We start from the raw sequence: 16,889 nt of genomic DNA on the forward strand, positions 1-16,889 counted from the left end.
TTCCTCTGGAATCTTGTCTCTTTCTTTTTTCTGATCCTCTGTAGGCTAAAGTCTGAACTTTGAAATCATAACTTGCTTTTACATGGTAGTCTGAGCCCTGTTACAAAGTCTGCGGAGATCATTACTATCGCACTTCCTGCCACGTAATGTGTTGTTTGGGTTTTTTTCCCTATATGTATGGATTTGGGATTTGGGAGGTGTTGTTGGGCTCTTTGTTAGTCTACCTTGCAAGAGTTCTGTCAAACTGAGACCCCAGCAGGCCAAGTAAAACTAGAAAGTTAAGACAGCAGGTTTGATTTTATTTTTTCATCTATTTTTCAGTGGGGGATAAATTTCAGCGCAGTGTTAAATGGCAAGAGGAAGAGCTTTGGCTGAAGGGTAGGGCACCTGTTGCTTTATGGAGGGCACTCCCTTCAGCCGTCTTTGGCACCTGTACCCCACTAAAACTGGCACCGCATCTTCAGAGTGGGCACCATGTCAGCTTAGCAGATGGGCTGGAGCAGAATCTTGCCAGAAAACAGTTTGTGCACCAAGTTTTAAATATTAGAGGCCTGGACTCCCATCTGAGAGTGCTGTAAGAGCAGACCATGCATAGCTTTTCTGCCTGGGGTTAAAGGATGTGTCATAGCTGTTCCAGCTTAGAGTAATTAACTTTGAAAGTCAAACAGTGGCTTCTGTTGCTGGGGAATACAAAACTTTGGCTCTAGTGAATCAAGATGAAGGTTTTATAGAAAGATGTGTAAGAAATGTAGTGGAATTTCCTACCAGTACTGAATGTCCTTAACTTGGAGGCATTTGCAGTTCTCTGCAAAACAGTTGAGCACCATTTTCTACCAAAACCAGTTTAGTTAGGTCTTGTGGAAGATGCTTTCACGAGCATGGTACAGAGGGCTCTGTAATGTGCTTTGTTCACCTTGAAATATTTGCCGTGGCACCCTCCGTATGTAGGAAGTATTTTAAGTTGCGTGTTAAACAGCAGATGCTATTTTTTATTTATTTGTGTACATTTTGGTGTTTAGTAACTCTTCTTGCAACTTGGAGTGTTTTTTAGTGTTAGATGCTCTGAGCAACATTCCCCTGTAGTCGTTGAATTTAACAGCTCTTGGCTTGACTCAAACAGGGTCAGAATTTTTCCAGCTTTTTTTGTAGATATCCTGTAACTTCGAAGTGTGGTATTTTTGATTTTTTTTTTTTTTTTTACAGAAATAAAGACAAAAGTCACTCTTCAGGATTAGCCAACAAATGAAACAAGGCAAAAATAAAATACGAGCAACCTGAGAGCTTCTGAAATAATTTTATTCATGTTTCCTGAACAAATCTATCCAGCAGTGGCAAAGACACCAGCTGTGGACAGGAGCAGGGCTCTTTTTCCAAACAGCCAAATCAATGCTGTTTTCTTTTCCACTGTGTAAACTTTGTCAACAGAACTGGTTCTGTGAGAGCCATTGAAAATATTTCACCATATTCCAAATGTGACTGCCACAAATTAACTGCTAAAACTACAACAAGCACATTTGAACTGGCACATAGAGTTGGCACGTTTCTTTGTCAGGCTGCGTGCAGTTGTGCTGTGTGGTTGGAGGAAATCGCAGTTCATCCAGAAACACCCTTTTGTTACCATGTCTGAATAACATTTAGAAAGCTACATTAATTAAGGTTGTGGCACTCGGCAACAAACCGGATGAAATTCACGATTGAAGTGGATGATAAGACCATAATGGCTGCGCCTGGGCGGAACTAGGGAATTCTGGACATGGGTTAATTTGAGGTAAATTATTTGCTCTGCAGAGTAGGGACAACAGTTGGAAATTATGGCAAAGACTGTGCACCGCACCGTTTTATTTTGGCGTGCGGTTTAAATTTGTACACTTTTCCCTGGTGTGGTAGCTGTGGTTGTGGAACGGAGGGGAAGAAGGGAAAATAGAGCTTTGCCCTCTGCCCTTTACAAATGTTTTGTGAGACTTGTCTTGGCATGAGATAGAAGCAGCCGCAGCCCCTCTGTCTTCCCAGTGTTCCCAGTTAACAATTACACAGACAATGGTTTTGATTGTTTGTGTGCATCAACACCTCTCCCCCACGTAAGGAGACTGTGCCGCTCTGATTGATAAAAGCAGCATAAACAGGGAGCTCTCACACTTGTTATGCCATTTTAAGACATCCTTTGCAACCATAATCTCGCCGTATAGGGCTCCTGGTACTCTATGTGTGTACTTATATGCCATGGGAGACCTCCTGCCTATCAGCACTGCTCTCCTGCAGGGTCTCTGCTTACTGTCCTGCAGTCAGCATTTAACTGATTGTAATATTATAAATAGCCATGTGCTACCACACAGAACGAGGCTAGCACATGGCTAATTACGAGTATACAGTAATTAACTATGAGCTAAACTCGCAGGAGAGTATGTGGTGGTGGTCTATGAGGTATGTAATCAGACTGTTTGTTAAACCTTGGGAGCCTTTCCAGTCTGTTAAGTAACTATACATAGTAATGAGACAATTTTTAAAAAACCATTTATGTTTATTTACGGACAAAAACTAGTCTGTCTTATTTCTGAGCTGCAGCTAAAGTATTGCTGCTGATACTGGAATGGTTAATTAAAATGATGGAACAAAAGGTACACGTGTAAATTCTGCTTATCTGTATGTGCGAGATTAATTGTCTACGTGTTATCTGTGCAGAGAAGTCTAGTGTGTTTTTCATGGTGAATGCTACGCCTTGTTTCGTGTATGTGCAGTAAAACCAGCAATACCATTTCTTCTTTGTAGATTTGAATCTCACGTTACTCATTTTGTGGAGCATCTGTTCTTGTACCTTGTTGAGCTTTGTCAGACTTCTTCCTCCCTATTCCTATTGTAACAGTTGCCGGTTAGGTTTGGGTTTATTTTCCTTCAGGATGTTCTTTCAGTGTGACTCCGAAACCACCCGCGCCGGCACAGTGTAAGAGCCATGGGGGTTAGGCCCTTTTGCTGGGCTACCTCCCGTTAATTGCTCTTCTTCATTACCCTGACAGCTGTTACTGTCTGTTCCACATTACCGTGAATGAGGCCTCTCTTCATAAAATGTCAAGGTGTCTACAGGGAAGTTAGATCAGACTCTTTCAAATACATTTAAATTTTATACTTGATACACCTATCAACCTGCTGTTAAGTAACCTGGTATTGAGATACGTTTTCTTATACATGGGTTCTTTTCTGATCTGTGTTAGTGAGAGAACACATCTAAGCCTGTCAAGGTGACGTGATGTTGTTGAATGCAATGAGAACACATGAGATGTGTTCCTTTAAACTGATGCCTTCAGCTGTTAACGTGTAGTCTACATGTGGCAGAGAGAGAAAAAGACTCAAGTACCTGTGCCTTCAGTCCCACTTCAGAACAGTAATATGGCAAAACAAAGTTCACCAAAATTTCCTTTGGGATTGTGTGATAGTTCCAGATTGTATGTGAATGTAGCTGCTACTCGTTTGAGACCCTGGATAGTTCCCACCTTCCAGAGCCACTGTCTTAGGATGTTAATGCATTATTAGCCCAGAAGCACTGATGTGGGTGAGCATCAGACAGAAGGCAGTGGGGACCCTGTGGGTGTCTGGGGTGTGTACACGGCTGGATCAACCCGAATCCTGAATAGAATTGAAGGAAGATGGAAGCTGAAGGAGCCTGTTCATTGTAAAACTGTTTTTATGCCCTGACCATCAAACAGTGTAAGCTTGGATGGTTTGATTAGACCCGCGTTTACTCGATTTGTATTATGCAGATGAAAGTAGTCTATTTTTGTGTGTGCTGATGGCTGAAGTGTTTCACACCTGGACTGTTGTTGGTATTTGATCATTATAAGAAGTTTGAAAGGGACGCTTATTTCCTAGGAACTGTATTCTTTTTAGTTTTTTCAGTGATGATTCTAAAAGATGATTTAGTCTCATTAAATTTTAATCCCAGTGTAGCTCTATGTGGCTTCAGTAGTATCAGAGAGAACTGATAGTTCTGTCAGGGTCAGAAGAAAATAGGATTGCATTGTCTGTGCAGAGAGGTTCTGTCTCCTGGGCTGTAATTGGCACATGTGGTCAATTATTGTTTTGAAATCTCTCTTGCACTAGGAGCACAATCCCTCACCTCCCCTCTAGGCAGGTGGTGGCTGTGCTATCCCCAACTTAGGCCAGTGTCTAAATAATGTCAGAATAAAAATCAAGGTTCTAGGGCCAAATTAATTTCTGATAGAGTAAAGCAGACAAGCCTGTCTAGAAGCATAATGTAGGTCATAACTTTTAAGTGGCGTCTTTGTCACGACAGTGGATTGACAGCAACCAAATACAGAGGTTACCCAATTGACTGAAGGACTTAACCATAGTCTGTTACAATGGAACACCTCATTGTGGTGCAAACCTGCAACGGGGACATCCTGCTTACTCCTTTATTAGCACTGAGGGCAAGAGCTCTGAAAACGTGGGTTAAAATTGCTTCTGTACCTGTTGATTAAAACCTCCATGTGTGGGGGTTTTGTGTTGTTTTTCCTTGAACTTGGTAAAACTCTGATCTTTAAAAGCAGGAGAAAATGTTGGGTATCTTTGTCACTTATTTTTTTGTTCACCTTATGCGATATTAGCTTGGTCTGTTTGCAATTATATTTTGTTGCATACACCCTGATCCCCATCTCTTTCTCATTTTGCAGCTTCCCCTCAAACTTCTGTTCCTGTAGAAGATGATGCAGTGCATGTAATTAAAGTGGTAATGCATAGATCTCATTTCTACGTTGTTAACTTGTATGCTGTTCTTTCTCTTAATTATCTATTATTTTCAGCATGGGGTCTGTATTGCATGCTTGTGGCTTTTGGTTTCTTCTCCTTTATATGTCGATATACTTCCCCTGCTAGGGGGTGTATTTGGCATTTTTATGACACACACTGTTTCCTTGACTTGATTCTTTCCTTTCCTTGGCTGCCGCCCTCAACCATTTAGTAAGGAAAATCAGACTATCAACTTAAACATACCTGATCTACAATATTTCTGCCAATAGTGTCTTTAATTCCTGCAAGAATCTGTGTTGTTTATGCAGATGTGTTGCCAAACAACTTTTCTTTTTAGCTACTTATTAAAATTACATTGCAGATGGCATTGGTATATGGCAGGTGGGGAAAAAAGGGGTTCCACCCTCTTTGAATTTCTCATCTACTTTTGTTTAGAAACTGTTGTCTTTCTAATGTGTTTCATGGTACTAAGTTTGTTTATTTCTCACTAGGAATATCTTGAAAATGGCCCCTTATTTTCTGAACTCAAATTTTACCAGAGGGCTGCAAAACAAGACCAAAGTAAGTAATATAATCAGTTCTGATTCAGGTAGATTGAAGCACAGATTTGAGTTTAATTACTTCTAATAAGAACTGTTGCTTTAGAGCTTGGCAGTCAGCTCATTTCATATACCCTGAACGGATCCCAGTTGGTTCTGTAATAATTTTAGATTGCTGTAGGTTGCTTTCCTTGGATGTCCTTCCTGATCAGAAGGGAGAACAGAAGCATGTCAAATTTATTATGTGCACACTCTGGAGTGCACAACAATGGATGGACTCCAGCCGGAGGCCAGCTTTAGGCACAGGTACTACACGGACTGAGTGCTGACCGTATTTCTGCTAGTAACTATTTCCATGTGCAGAGCTAAGAGTGTGTGTAATCATCACAGGATTTGGTAGTAATCAGGGCACTTGATTCTGCAGACACTTGAGCGTGGATGTGATTTATTCATGGGAGCTGTCCTAAAGACTTTAGGTGACTTGGATTGCTGGTAGACATAAGCACTTTGGATAGCTTGAAGCATTCTGTATTGAATAAAGTAGAGCTTCTAAAGGAATTACTTCTTCAGCTATTGAAAATTGCTTATCTGCCTTCCAAGGAAACAAAGTACCTCATTGCTAGAACAAAAAGCTCTTTCTTGTTTTGCAGAACGTACCGAACTTCAGAGGAAGTTCTGGTCTGAGTTGTTTGCCTCACAAACTGCCAAATAAGTCTTATTCGTTTCATTGTTTCATTCAAAGTCTTGGCTTGATAGCGCGAACAAAACAACACCCCCACCACGTCGTACCTGAAATACCATAGCTACCTTTAACCCACTGTTATCTTTTTATTATTATTACAGTAAGAAAATGGATGGATCTCAAAAAAATAAGATGTTTAGGGATTCCAGTGTTTTGGGGATCAGGCTTGGCTGAGTACAAGGGAAGAAGGTAATCAGATGAATTGTAATTAAGCCTCAAACTGACTGAGGATCCATTTTCAACAAAATGGAGATAAGTCCTTTCAGTCTGACACAAACTTTTTCAGTCTTGTCTTGAAGGAATTCTTCTTTTTATGTATCTCCTGATAGCTATAGGTTTATGGTCATGGAGAGGCTGGGGGAAGACCTTCAAAGAATCTTTGAAGGTTGTGGACGCAGATTTAAGAAGGAGACTGTTCTGCAGCTTGGGGCACGAATGGTATGTATCTCAAACTTGCTGAGTTCAACTAGAAAATGATCTTTGTAATATAGTCCCTTTAGGAAGCTCTTGCTTTTTAGAATTAAATATGTGTAAATGCTATATATCTTCTTTATTTCTTTTTTTTTATATAAAATAATTGTTAAATAGAAAATCAAGACCCCCCTGCAGCCTGCAAGTTGGAGAGTTCAACCCAAAATTTTCTCTAATAGCTTAATAGACCATACACTTCAAAATGTGTCTCGAGTGAGATGTTTAAGCCTGTTCTTGTATGCTTTAACATATATTGATTTTCTTCTCCCCCCAGCATCTGAAGGGTATTGTATTAGACATCCATATTTGTCAAAGTTCACTATTACATGCCTGAATGCAAAATTTCCCATGTGTTTGCTGACGCACTGGTTGTACAGGCCAGCGTTAGGCTAGTCTGCAAATGCTAGTTGAGTTTTCAAACGTCTGTAGAGTGGCATGTACTAATGGAAGTGCTATGGATGTACTATGTAATGGATGTACTATGGGTGCTCCTTGGTAAAACCACTCGTGTGGGAAATCCTGCTATCGCCAAACAGAGGTGCACAGCGAGTGGAACAGAGGCAATGGTCGAGAGCTGCGGGGAGAGGAACTCTGAGGTTCAAGGAACACTTTTTGCAGAGAGTCTTAGCGCTGGAATGTGCTTCCCTGAGGCTGTGAAACTTCCATCCTTGGGAAGTTTTAAACCTTGACTATTCAATCTCTTGTACAACCTGATCTAACTTCTGTTAGTCCTGCTTGAAGCAAGGGGTTTAGTCTGGACACCACCGAAGTTTCCTTTATACCTACAAAAAAAAAAGCAAAGGGCTTTAGCGGTCACATAACAGACAAACTTGTAACAGTCTGTACTCTCCAAAAGGCAGGATTTGATCGTATGAGTTAAAGTGCAAATGTGGTTTTTTTCATAACAATTAGAGCTATCGTACCTCAGTTAGGAGCTGAAGCAGGGTGACGGTGATATGAAATGCAGGTCATGTCATAATTGTCAGGATCAAATATATTATAAATGTTCTTTTTTGGAGCTTGGTATTTCTCAGTATTTTCTCTAGCATTTATGAAGTACAAGTTTCATTCTTGCTTTGTGACCTTAGAAGCTGGTACTTGTAGGTACTTACACAGGGATACCTCGTGGCAAAGTATGGCTTGGTTATGATTTGGTGCCAGCGCTGTGCCCGGTGGACAGACTGGGTAGTCCTTGTGCTGTCACTCAAACGCTCAGTCTGTGTAGCCCTTGATTTCACTGTGTAAGTGAGAAACTTGGTGGTAGGGTTGGGAGCAGAGTGGAGACAGATGATGATGTTTTCTATTCTAAATCCTTTCCTAGTTGGATACTTTGGAATATATACATGAAAATGAGTATGTTCATGGTGACATTAAAGCAGCAAATCTACTTTTGGGCTACACCAGTCCACACGAGGTAAGCATGTTTATTTATCTACACTGTTACTCTAATGTGTTTACAACTACTAAGCAGTTGTAATTTATGTGTATTCTGCATTAACAGTTCACGTATTAAAAAAAGTTTATGCATGAACATTCGCATCCCCTCATGACAATTCAGAGTGGCTCTGTGGAGCTTGAGGTCTGAGAAAGAAGCAGGACCTAACTTCTTGTCCAGGTTATGCCAGTTTAAGAATGTTAGAGTTTTGGGTTGTGGCCCACTGTATTTTCCTTCCTGGGCAGTTGTAGCTTTCTAATACTGTCACGAATTGTGTTTCCATGCTGCTCACTCTAATGTTCCGGTGGTTGTGGTGGATATAAGCCGTAAGTAGGATTAAGGTTGCTGCTCTCTGACACTCTAAAGCCCGAACCTGGCCTTGAAATCAAAGTGTTTTGGTGAAATGTTTTGGAACTAATCTTTGGATCCTGCCATACTCCACATGCTATTTTCTCAGTTACTAAAAATCTAAGCATGCTTTTTTCCTAGAGAAAAAAAAAGTTTAGGAAAAAAACTTCACTGAAATATAATTAGCTGTAAGCAATACTTTTTTCTTCATCACTGCAGCAGAAAAACAAAAATTGAAACAGGTCTTGCAAAACTGCCACTGGAGGCTGAGCCGTTGAACTGTATCTGCTTTTTTACAAGTTCTAAGTTAAATGGTTGAGTCAAATTTAACTTTTCAGAGTTCTAAAACACATAGTTTGAAAACTATGATGGCTGTTTAAAACAACCATGTTTTTAGGCAGTGGTAGCAGGCAGTGCATAATCTCCTTTTATGGTGTTTACCAGCCTGCTGAATCCAAAGGAGAGGCTATTTAGAGGCAAAACGATCTGCTACCCAAAGCCATTAACATAACTCAAATGACTTCTTTTGTCTTGGCTATTGTGTATTTTTATGACAGCAAGATATGCTGCTGTTTTTCCACATTGAAATCGTTTTGGAAGTGTCCATTTACAGTAAGCATAAAATTTTAAGACATATAGCTGACTTGGATCAGCTGCTTTTGAATTAGCCATATTGTGGGGTGATTTTTCTGATTTATTTCTCGTGTTGTCTGCATGAAGATCGTGCTGTACTTGTGTTTTGTTTTCAGGAGTAGTAAATTCATTGGCAGATTAAAAATAAGGTACTGGACAGAGGTTTTAGGTGGAAATAACTTTAGTTACGTTTATTAAATAAATCAATAGATATTCCAGTTAAGTAGCTTCCAGCTCAACATGCACAAATCTCACCAACACCACAGCTTAAAGTGTCAAACTGGCAGATCTACATATGCCTGTAATTGAATATCCGTCCCCTGGAGTTGTTGACTCTGCTGTGTGCCCCATACTTCGACAGATGTTCTTTACCTGGGTTAGGAGCAGTACTCAACAATATCCTCACACAGAACCAGGTATTTAGAATGGCCCGTGTGTGATGATTGTGCATTTGCCACATCCTGGCTGTTTGCATGTGCCATTAATTTGCGTGTAATTTTGCCATCATAGTTGCTTCTTCCAATTCCACATGTGTCCGGTTCCTGTGGAAGATTTTATGATGTCGTGACAGCCTTTTTTACAAATCAAGCCATCTTTAAAACGTGCCGGGGAGCCGAATGTATTGTGTTGGAGGTGCTGTATTTTGGTTTGGCAATCTTGTACTCACCTTGGACACTTCAGATAGAACCTCACGTGCTATTGCTGCTACCCAAAACCTGTGAAGTGTTTGTCCAACACTGTCTGCTAAATGTTTTGGTTTTTTTTAAAACAACTGGAGGAGGTGAAGGGATCAACTTAATCTTGTACAGAGGGAGCGAGAGCATCTAGCCAGTGCGGACTCCAACTCTGGAATACGAGCTGAGACCTGTGGCTCCAGTGGGACTTGGCATAATAAAGCTGTCTGACCTCACGATTCCTGTGGGGAGTTTTTGTTAGGAATTTTATGCTGGAGGGTTCTTGCTCTATAGGGTCTTGGATTTTAAGAGAAAATAAATTGGAAGTGTTCTTTAATTCTAGAAATTTCTTTTTCAAAGAAAACTGAATATAAAGATTAAGATACCAGTTACAAAGTATATTTTCATATTCTGTTTTGGGGTAGTAACAGAAATCTGTTCAAAAAAGCATGTATACCTTTACATTGCATTTTTTATCATTTAGTTCATGTGTACCCTTATGTGCGAACTTGTCTGATGTCCTACAGTTCCAAAAAAGATCATTTTTCTGTGTTAGATTTTCTGCTGCTACTCTCTCTCTTCTGTAAATTAACCTGGCAAACTTACACCACAGCCAACAAATATCATAGTCCCCTTTTTTGAAAGAATGTGTGAAATCCACACTGCTCTCCCTTACCTTCTGTGGCAAGGCAGAGAAACAAATAAAGTAAAGGTCCTGTCACTCGGTGACCTCCAAATGATGTTTAGAAATGGTTAGAAGATCAGAATCAACTGACCTCAAAGAGCAGCTTGCTGCACATCTATTCACTAGCAGGGAGCGAGGCCATTCTGTGAGTTACAGGTCAAAAGATCAATTCTCTAGTCAATATGTTTCTGAACAGGGACCCAGCACAATGACTGACAGAGCAGGAGTGATGTACTGAGGGAAGTACACAGCCCGTGAATCTCGGAGAGGCCTGAAAGAGAACTTGATCAGACCTATAAATTACAGGACAAGTGAAGCACTGTCTCAGTATTGCGGCGAGGTAAAGGTAATTTGGTGCATGGCAGTAGCTGTTTGTGTGATAAAGCAGAATAAGCATTATTGATATAGCCTCTAAAAGAGAAATTCAAACCCATTAACCTCATTTTAATTGTGATACTATAAAAAGGGACAAACGGTCACCAGACAAGAGCTTAAAATCAGAGTTTTTAATAAGAGAAACAAGGTTTGGCAGAATGCCTCTTCAAAACAATTACCTTGTATTTTCTTTTTTCTTCCCCCATGGAATACATGGGCATCTCTTCTATTTTCCTTCCTGTGTTTTTGGTCCACCCTGGCCTCCGATCGGGAGATTTGGAGACACACCACACATAACGCTGCCGCCTCCTTTGAGAGCACACGTAGAATCAGTCTCGAGGAGAAAAGACAGCGCAGAAAGAACTGTGCCTCGACTCTACCACCCAAGGAGACCTTCTGGTGTGCTCTTTGCAACTGGTCTTGCCTATCTTTCATCGGCCTTTTCAGCTATCGGCGCGCTTGCAGTAAGCGTGGGGAAAGCCCTTCCCAAATCTTCATCCGCGACGCCAAGCCGTGATGATGATGAGCATGCAGAGATACCGTACAGGAACAGTTGAGGTTTAACTCACGGGTGCTGGCTCTGCCTCTGCTCTGAGACGCAGCTTCATGATCAGATGGTCCTAACTTTCTTTCATCAGTCCTACTGCTACGTTTGGATAGATCTGTTTATGCTGGTTTGATTTCTTTTTGTAGCAATGGCCCGTATATCTTGGAGTTCAATCAATTCCAGCATGGGCACTTGCCACAGACAACTCACAGGCTATTTCTTCCCCTCTCCATTGTTTAACCTGCTTTCCCCCTTCCTTGGCTTCTGTCTGGTGAAAGATGCTACTTCTGTCCCCAGCTGGACTTCAGCCTACCTTTAGCCCTTTTGTAGTGTACATCCAACTGAAGGTGACAGCACTATGGCCATTAGCAACCAATCTGCCTCTTATTAGCAGGTATCTACTTAATTATTTACAGCACATTACTTAAGCCTGGTAATGGAACCACGGGGAAGAACACGCGCTAAGAAAATCACTGCATTGTTATCCTTTCAGCGGTAAATCTCCTGCTAGGTGTACCTCAAGACAGAGAACCCTGTGGGGATCCAGACAGCCAGGCTGTGGCTTTCCAGAGCAGTGCAGTTAGATATCGTAGTGTGTACAAGCTGCACAAATTCTAAGTGTTGAGGAGATAGTTCTCAGCTGTAAAGCACTGCGCAGGGGTCATGCATGGAAAGGACAAGAGGGCTGCCAAACTGACGGCTGGTCACTTGCGCACCTAAATAATTGTGCCGGTGTGACTGTTCGCTCGAATAAGATGAGAACATTCATGTTTGCGTGAAATTAAGTGCAAAGGCTTTAGAAATCTGGCTCCTAATCTATATCAAAATCTATTAACAACAGATCGTGCCAAGCACTGCTGAGTCCAGTGCACACTGGGAGGTGTATAAAAGAGAAACTTGGAGTCAAAATAAATGTGTGGGAAGGGGTGTACACTGTAACACAGCCAAAGCTGGCTGATGGCTCTGTTACACCGTTATCATCCCTGTTACCAGGTCATGTTTCAGGTGTTTGTCTTACCCTGCATACATTTTGTTCTCTTATTTGTTGTTCCTGGAAAAACATGCAGATGAAAAATATTTCTGGTGTTGAAACACATAACTTAATTTGAAATTCTATTTTTGACTTAATATTGAAACACTGACTTAATTTTTCTCAATATTCTCTCTTCCCACTCCACATACCCTTACTTACATTAAGAAATGGCAACAACCTACAAATTCGTTACCTGCCCCTACGCACCCTGTTCTGAGCAAGTTTGGAAGGGCACGCTGTCAAAAAGTTTTAGTGTCAAAAAGTGACAACCAGCTAGAAAGAACTATGTATCTTTTTAATGATGAAAGGGTTATAATGAGAATTGATGAAATGAAATTAACGGTAATTTAAAATAATGCAGTCATTCAGATAATGGTTGTGGCAAGGTTGTAACAGCGCGTTGCTGGTTTTGTACAAGCTGATGGGGATTGATATGGGGGTTTTTTTTTGGTGGTGGCCAAGAGGCTTTGTGGAAAAAATCCAGTGTGAAAGTTGAAGTGATAAATGGCTCAGAAGGAAGCTGGACAATGATGCTCGTGACCAGCTTCTGGAGCAAACTATGGTGCAGTCATAGATGCTGTGGCAATTGCTTGCAAGTGGCTTTCAGAAGTGATGGCTTTTTGGTTTCCGGGTCTTGCCACCATCAGTCAAGGCAGAGTAAGCTAAAGCTACTTCTCGCTATTAGAGGGGGTTTCAGTATCAATTTGGAACTGCTCTGCTGATGCTACTACTGAAGGTATTTTAAGCAAATCTGTTACTTAAAAATGGATTAATAGTTACTGTGACTTACCTGTAGGATAACTGGTTACTTTTTTATGTAGTTCAAGTTTGACTAGCAAATATTTGTGGCTTCTTTCTAGATGCCCTGTTGTTAAGATAGTTTGAAATTCCACCAAGGCTAGGCTGCCGTATGTAAGCGTCTATCACATAAGGTAGCGTCCCCGGCCCAAGCAGAACCAGGGAGCTGGCAGAGATGCTCTTCCTGTATTGTTTTTTACTAACAGTTAAAATCTCATTTTAATAGAAGACCTAACCTAAATTTTTAAAGGTTGAAGTTCGCTCTGTATTTCCTTTTATTGTACGTGTCAAATCTGTAGTCAAGCAAAGTCCAAAATCTGCCACTTAGCTGGGGCAGAATACTCCTTCTAGCCTACGCTCTCCTTCCCAGCCCATGAGGATGCAGAAGACTCACAAAATTTGGTGTTTGGGTAGTTTAAATTAGTTCTCTTGCACTGACTGTGGGCTTAGTTAGGACAGGGATCAGAGCATCAGGAATACGCAGGAGAAAATCAGATTGGTCAATGCAGCAAAGTTTACGCCTTGTCCCTTGACGTGCCTACGGTCTTTAATCTCATGTCGTAGTTTGTATGGTCTGTCAGGTGAAAAACATCCCCGGTAATGTTCAAAGCTGTCACCCTGCAGGAAGCGAGTGCTGTGGCCCAGCTTACACGCTCCAAATGAGCACAGATCCTGCAGCATAAACAGTAAGACCGGAGCAGCCGTCCCACTGTTTGAGGCTGCCTGGAGCACAAACAGGAATCAGTAGTTCAACAGAACATGCTACAAAATTAATGCATTAAGTTTCCTTGAGTGTTTTTTGTTTTTTCCTCTACCAAGAGTGGCATAATTAAATTACAAGTGAGTGATAGAGTTTATTTTAGACTTTTATAGATAAGCTATTCTTTAGCTAAAGAGCAAATAAAGCTGTTTGAATAAGAAGTTTTTCTTTATAATATAAAATGATTTAGTAGAAATGATCTCTCTATGCCTGTAGATGATTCAGCCTTTGCCCCAGAGATCAGTTCCATGGGGATTATGATAGCAGTCTGTAGCATTTTTTAAAGTACCATACTTGGATATTTATAAAAAAAGCAATTACCTAATGTGAGAACTGGTCAATGTAAGGGGCAAAGGCCGGGTGGGAGTGTGAGAATGACGGAGTGAGAAAATAACCTATGGGATGTCGTGGGGTAGACAGACAGTGATGAAACTCCAGCTGCTTTCAACAAGTTCCTGCTTGTCAGCCGTGCTGCAGTGATTGACCATGTGTGTATTAAGTTCACCTCTGTTGGAGGGTAGAACTTGTTAATATGAACTTCACAAAGTGGGCTTGTGCCCTTAATCTGAATTATGTGAGCGGCAAAACCACGTTTAAAGTCAGTTAATACTTCCACGGTTCAGTCCTAAGACTACTGAAGTGCATATATCATTCAGAACTGGGGGGCTTACTCCCTCTGGTTATTTAGGGAGCTGTAGTGAAGTGTCTTGGAAAAAAAAAGATCCCCTGTGCTCAGATGGAAAGGTGAGTGGGGCAGAGTGCATGAGCTGGTCTCAATATACAAGTGTGGGCCAGATCTCTTTTTCTCTTACACTTACTGAGCTCCATGGATTTGCTTCAGAGTAATGTGGAGTGAAATGTGGTTCTGTGCCTTCTTAATTTCTTATAAATTTAGCAGTGATTTCCTGGGATTGCTTTTGGGGTTGGAGGGGGAGATAGTTGGGTTTGCTTTGTTTTATCTTGCACCGTGTGTTTAAATAGGTGTTGCCAGTGGGAAGTTACTGACAGTGATGTTCGACAAGGTGGGACTGCAGCTGGGCCAATGCCCAGCAGCCCAGTGGTCACTGTCACTGTTAGTGCTGGTGCCCCGTGTCCAGGCTGGCTGGGGGAAGCTGCTGCCTCGTTTCCTCTGGCTTTTCAGTTGTACTGCTGCTAAGAAGCTGTAAAGCCTCAGCTGATGGAAAACATGAACAGGGCTGTGATGTGCCTGTTTAAGTAAGGAGGGGAAGGGTCCATAAGCAACGTGACGATACATAAAAGGCATATTGCAGTTTACGATGTCTAGATGCCCACCTGGAGAGGAGAGAGCTTAGGAACAAAATAAAAAGCCTGAAATTCTGCTCAGCTCTGAAATAAGATAAGAGTAGAGTAGTGGAAGGATTTAAATGGGGAGGGCAGCTGTTATAGCCCCCAGTTGTACATATTTTATCCTGAGGCACCATTTGGTTTAATAAAATTTAGATCTAAGGCTGTCCTTAACCTATCAGTTTCTTAAGACTTAATTATAAAGGTTATACTTTCAAAGGACAAAAGCATTATTCATTTGTCTGTTCATGTCTTCCAGGTTTATCTTGCAGATTATGGACTTTCCTACAGATATTGTCCCAATGGGAACCACAAACAGTATCAGGAAAATCCTAGGAAGGGCCATAATGGGACAATAGAGTTTACCAGCATAGATGCCCACAAGGGAGTAGGTAGGTTTCTTTTTTTTATTTCAGAGGAGCGATTACAGAATGAGTAATCAGGCGGGGAGAGCTGCTGTGTACAATAGGAGGAGTCTTGGGGATTGCTCAGGGTTGATCAGACCCTTGTGTGGTGACCTCTTCTTGTACCTGGGAACGCTTCTCCAGGGCTGGGGAGGGAGGGGGGCAGCAGGCTTAAAACCGAAAGGCTGCCGCACTGGGGGGCGGACCGAGATGCCCGAAGAAGAACCTGCCATTAAACTTAATTGGTTCAAGTTGGGAGCACTGGTTTGTGTTTGCTGTCCTCTGCAGAGGCACAGGCAGTACTTGCTAATGCTGCCTTGTCAAGGAAAAATGTTTGGAGCCTGCACTGTCCTTTAGGGAGAGCTGTGTCTGAGTGTCACCATCTGTGTTATGAGAGGATATTTCAAGATGACATTCCTCCTGCAAGGAGAAAAACCTTTTTCTGAAGTCATAAAGTGTTAACTTTTTGAAATCTTTTTCCAGTAGCCTTTCATATATCTTACTTATTTAAACTCACTTTGATGGTATTGGAAACACATTTGCAGGTAAATTACATACATAGTCCTTTTATTGGATATTGATTGTACTGCCTTGCATTCCAAGGCAGACTTAATTCAACAATTCCCTAATTAGTTAAAGTCATAACCTATGTCTTGTATTCATTTACCATTAATTAAACCTTAGCTGTTTATTACACTGCAGTCCAAATCCAATAGCAGACCCATAGAGCCATGGAAAAGGGAATGGGAGGTCAATATCGAAAATATATGGTGCAAAGTCCCACTGATGGCTGCATTGTTCACAATCAATATGGTCAATGCAACACAACTTTCTTAGTTGCTATGTCAGCAAGACAAAAAGTCAATTCTAATGTTATGCTAGTGAAAAAAATGGTGATTATTGAAAAACTTTGACTCTTGCTATGAAACAGTGTTTTTGTTAACTTTTCTTTCCCCTGTTCCCCTCCCTCACCCCCAAGATCTCCTAAAACAAAAGGAACGTGTTTTTGCTGCCAGCTTTGCTGGGATCATAGTGTCACAAGCCATAATTGTAGAAATTTGTGCTCGTTAATAGCTGCTGAACTGTTACCTTAAACTAATACTTTCTAACGAGTTTTAGTTGGCACAAACAACTGTATATTATTGCTTTTTCTATTAAAAGGACCATTGACCATGTAATGTAGAGGGTCTTGATAATTTGCCGGCGCTGTTAAAACCTGCAATCGTTTAACTCTGGTCATTAGGAAAAATGAAATAAGACTGTCAAGTATTTGCTGCTAAGACAATTGCACCTGCTAAAAAATATTTTGTGGTGAAGAGGGGATCAGTTTCAGACTCTCCTAGCCCTCCCAAGCATACAGTGTGTTTTCTGGAGGCCTGGTTCTGGCCGCTCTTCCTGGT

General features: G+C 41.2%; 1 protein-coding gene across 1 annotated transcript in view; it reads left to right on the forward strand.

Moving 5' to 3' along the window:
- VRK2 (vaccinia related kinase 2) overlaps positions 1 to 16,889 on the forward strand; it is a 39,452-nt gene that overhangs the window by 5,302 nt on the left and 17,261 nt on the right. Inside the window, exons 2-7 of the mRNA XM_010144309.1 lie at positions 4,656 to 4,720; positions 5,232 to 5,301; positions 6,123 to 6,210; positions 6,351 to 6,459; positions 7,814 to 7,906; positions 15,345 to 15,477. Of these exons, the coding sequence (XP_010142611.1) occupies positions 4,656 to 4,720; positions 5,232 to 5,301; positions 6,123 to 6,210; positions 6,351 to 6,459; positions 7,814 to 7,906; positions 15,345 to 15,477 (558 nt within the window). The remainder of the gene's footprint in view (positions 1 to 4,655; positions 4,721 to 5,231; positions 5,302 to 6,122; positions 6,211 to 6,350; positions 6,460 to 7,813; positions 7,907 to 15,344; positions 15,478 to 16,889) is intronic.

This window comes from Buceros rhinoceros, unplaced genomic scaffold (genome assembly GCF_000710305.1).
Source record: "Buceros rhinoceros silvestris isolate BGI_N320 unplaced genomic scaffold, ASM71030v1 scaffold43519, whole genome shotgun sequence".
NCBI lineage: Eukaryota > Metazoa > Chordata > Aves > Bucerotiformes > Bucerotidae > Buceros > Buceros rhinoceros.